Genomic DNA, 3,881 nt, shown 5'->3' with positions numbered 1-3,881 from the left:
GATACGTTTTATGGTGTTTTACTTGATGTAAGCAGCTTGTATTAACTTGTATTATTTTATCTTGTTTTAACACAGATGCGACTGTAACATATAGCTACTGTGTATGTATAAATTAACATGTTTGAATAAACTATTAAAAATATATATATATATATTATAATACACTTTGAGAGTTGCTCTTCTTATAAATAAACATTTACTTAGCTACTAAGAGGCTGCTGCAATCAAAATTGGACATTCATTGGAATTCTGCTAATTTATAATTTCATTTTTAAAATTATAGTATAACAATGCATTATTTTTAATGGCATTTTAAACACAAATATATATTTGGTGTAATAACTTAATTTAAAAAATCTGAAAGCTTAATTTAGATGCTCAAACTGAAAAACAGAACAACCCCAAGCAATCAATGCAACAATAAGACTGAGCATTGACGTGCTTAGTGATGTTTGCAAAAGCAACTAAACATGCACAAGATTTAAACACAATATACCTTAATTACCCAGCACAAGTTAGCAAATCTGTGTTTCTGATTAAATGTTTATCATGGTCGTTTTGTAATTTCTTTCCTTTTTGTTTACTTACTTCAGATATAAATGGCCTTAAAATGTAGAATTTATGGTACGAGAAAAGTGTGAGATGCATACATTTTTTTTATTTTTAATCGGCTGCTTCACACAAGGAAAATATGTTTTACGCTAATAAAAACCTCCCACGGATTAAGCTGGTTTGTAAAATACATCATTTTTACAGAGTTACAAATGGACATTAAACCTATGTGCTAGAAGAAATTTCTCTCAAAAAAATATGCAATAAATGTGTCACTGATTTTGCTATGGCTCAACCAGCCTTGTTCCAGACAATTCAAGTTAATGACTTACATGTAATGATTCCTGCTTAATTTCAAAACTAAACCAATGATGCTCTAATACTAATTCTTATGACTTCTTTTACATCAGCTGTATTTTAAACTGTTTATGTTTTACTCACTCTCTCTGTGTAGGGCTAGCATTGTGCAGAAGAAGATAATCTTTTTCCAGGATGAAGGCCCCCTCACCAAGCAAATGTGTGAGAAAGGTAAGTTTTTGTTATTATTTTCCTAAATAATATCTGTACTTTTTATATTACCTTGTTTCCCATTTGAGAGGGACCTGGCTGCAGAGAAGATGGCGCCTGACAATGTCCGCTGAAAGTAGAAATTCTACTATTAACCCTCACCCTAGTTTCAGCAAGAAGTCAAACCAATGTTCTGATACCTTTTTCTGATGCATAAATAGAGAAATGACATTCATTGGAAAATGCAGTCTAGGAGATCTAAGGAACACTGGGGAATGATGTCCGGGAGGCCCCCCAAACACAGTCCAGAAGACCCAGCAAACATCACCAGGAACCCTGGAGACCCACCAGGAACACTTGTATAGGGAGGCTAGAAGATCCTCTAGATGTTTGTAAAAAAGTGTAGTTGGGGACCTGGGACCATGAGGCTGGCCATTGGGATCTTGGCACCAGAGGACATTTAGTGAGGTTAGGGACCCAGAACCCATAATCTGGCATTCCAGGATGTTGGCACCAAAAAATACTGACATAGTGAAGTTAGTGATCAAAGCCGATGAATCTGGCAAACTGAGAAGTTGGACCCAGGAGACGTTGAAGTAGGGAGGTTAGTCTCCCAGGAACAAGAATCTGGCAAACTGCAATTTGGATCCAGTAGAAACAATGTTATTGGTTAGGGGCACAGGACTGAGAACCTGGGAGACTAAAAAATTGTCCTGAAAGTGCCGAAACAATTCCCTACTGTGGTTGAAATCAGTCATGAACCTGTCCTAGATCGTACCAAGTAAGTAGGGTCACCCGATTTCTTGTCCCGTTGACTTGAATGACTGTCAATCTCTGCAGATGCTATGGTGGGCTTTGCACCCAAGAGCCTGGTCCGGCCCATCTTAAAAGCCCAACTTGGAGCCCTAACTCAAAAGTATTGGGAACTGTAGGGGAAAAAAAAAAAAAAAAAATACCAAAGCTTAAAAAGGGACATTTTTTTTTAACTGTTTGGGTCGCCAATTAAAATAAAGTTTTTTTTGAGTGATTTGGGGGGAGTTCAGGTTCTGTTCAAGGACTTCCGGTCTGGACGTTGATGTCTGCAGCCAGGTCCTCTTGTCCCATTCTCCATTTCTCTTCATACATTGTATAATTGCTTTTTTTGGTTTTCCTTCATTACTTGGGATCCTAAATTAGGAACATTTGTTGCATTCTTTATATTCATGCCTTTCTTGTTCCTCCTCTTAACCTCTTCTTTCTTTTTAAGATGGGCATAACTGTCAACAAGTCAGCTAATCCTCCTTATCAAGCTCATTTATTTCTTTTTCTCTGTCCATTTCTGCCCAGAGTCACTCTATGGAGATGCAACAGATAAACCGCCGCTGGATTGTTGTGCCTGTGGCACAGCAAAATACAGGGTCACCTTCTATGGGAACTGGTCAGAGAAGATTCATCCCAAAGATTATCCCCGTAAGTCAAATTGCCAAACAGAAAATTAAAAGTTTACAAATTTATTTTTGAAATCAAAATGACTCTCATTTGCTAGGACTTTGTTCTATGAATAAGTAGTGAAATGTATTTTGAGATGTTAACAAAAATGTATCCATTTGTTGTTAATTTATTGCAATAAATGACCATTGCTAGAATTTTCTTTCTTTTTTTTCCAAAAAACTTAAAAAAAAAATATCAGTTATTTCTCATGTTGCCTGAAAAATAAATTGACCTTGCACTGGACTCTCAGTAGCAATTGGGGATGGGGGGGGTTGGGGTTGATCTTAGTGGGCAATAGTTGTGTTATGTGCATATAACCTTGAGCCACGCTATCAGGATGTGAACAGACTTACGGATTACATTACCTATTTTGTCTAAATCGGCCTCTTGCCAGTCAGATCAATACACCGATTAGAGCAGAATAAGATAAACCCCGGGATCGAGAAAAGCCCTAATTCACTGTTTCATGGTGGGACCATTGGGCAACTTACTCCAACACATAAAACGCACACATGGGCAAAAACACACACACTCACTCACTTTGCAGACAGATCAACCTCCAAGGAGAGAGGGCTAGCTGTGTGGCTTCTGTTTCATCCTGGCTCTTAGGGGGCTGCAGATTGATTTCTCCTTGCACAAAGTCATTTCCTAGGTAACTAGCTATTATAGGAGTGCATAAATTGCACTCAAGAATATTATTCAGTGATGGCTTGCTTTCTTTTACACTATTGACCCAACTTTGGTTTTTTTTAAATGAAAATTCATAGAAAGATTTTTTTACTCATTCAGGACGGCACTTTCCTCCAATTTTGTTTTTTATATTTGGTTTCACACTTAGTTGTAGTCTCTCTGTCATTATAGGCAAATGTTCTGAGGCTGAATCTATTTTGTGGCAGGTTCACAGAATAAATACATTTTACTGCATACATGAATAGATTTAGGCTTGACTGCACATTCAAAGTGAGCAGGCTGCTTTTACATGTCCTCAAACTTGAACAAATTCAGACCCATAAACGTTTTTGGATTTGTTTTAATATTTGTAGAATCTCATTCTACTTATGTGTTTTTTAAAGTATATTTCTTAAAAAAAAAAAAAAAAGCTTTTTATTTAAATTATTTAAAATAGAATGAGCAACCTTTATAGACATCAACAATCCTCTAGGCTTTTTATTATGTTGGTCTTTAACAAACTTCAAAACCAGTGATGTGAGATAGAAAAATAAATAAAAACATCAAAGTAGATGAATTGTAAAATAAAATAAATTAATCCGAGACTTATTTTGCTGCTTGTGCATAGGAAAAAATGTGAATTAGGGATATAACACAACAAATTATTTTTTTATTCAATTTGT

At 35.9% G+C, this 3,881-nt stretch overlaps 1 protein-coding gene across 2 annotated transcripts in view; it reads left to right on the top strand.

Annotated features, from left to right (window-relative positions):
* Nucleotides 1–3,881, top strand: part of spon1a (spondin 1a) — a 65,948-nt gene that overhangs the window by 17,720 nt on the left and 44,347 nt on the right. For both annotated transcript variants that reach the window (XM_024296108.2, XM_024296107.2), the window contains exons 4-5: nt 1,007–1,080; nt 2,386–2,508. In XM_024296108.2, the coding sequence (XP_024151876.1) occupies nt 1,007–1,080; nt 2,386–2,508 (197 nt within the window). The remainder of the gene's footprint in view (nt 1–1,006; nt 1,081–2,385; nt 2,509–3,881) is intronic.

This window comes from Oryzias melastigma, linkage group LG3 (assembly GCF_002922805.2).
Source record: "Oryzias melastigma strain HK-1 linkage group LG3, ASM292280v2, whole genome shotgun sequence".
Lineage (NCBI taxonomy): Eukaryota > Metazoa > Chordata > Actinopteri > Beloniformes > Adrianichthyidae > Oryzias > Oryzias melastigma.
This window is presented reverse-complemented; position numbering and strand designations above follow the sequence as displayed.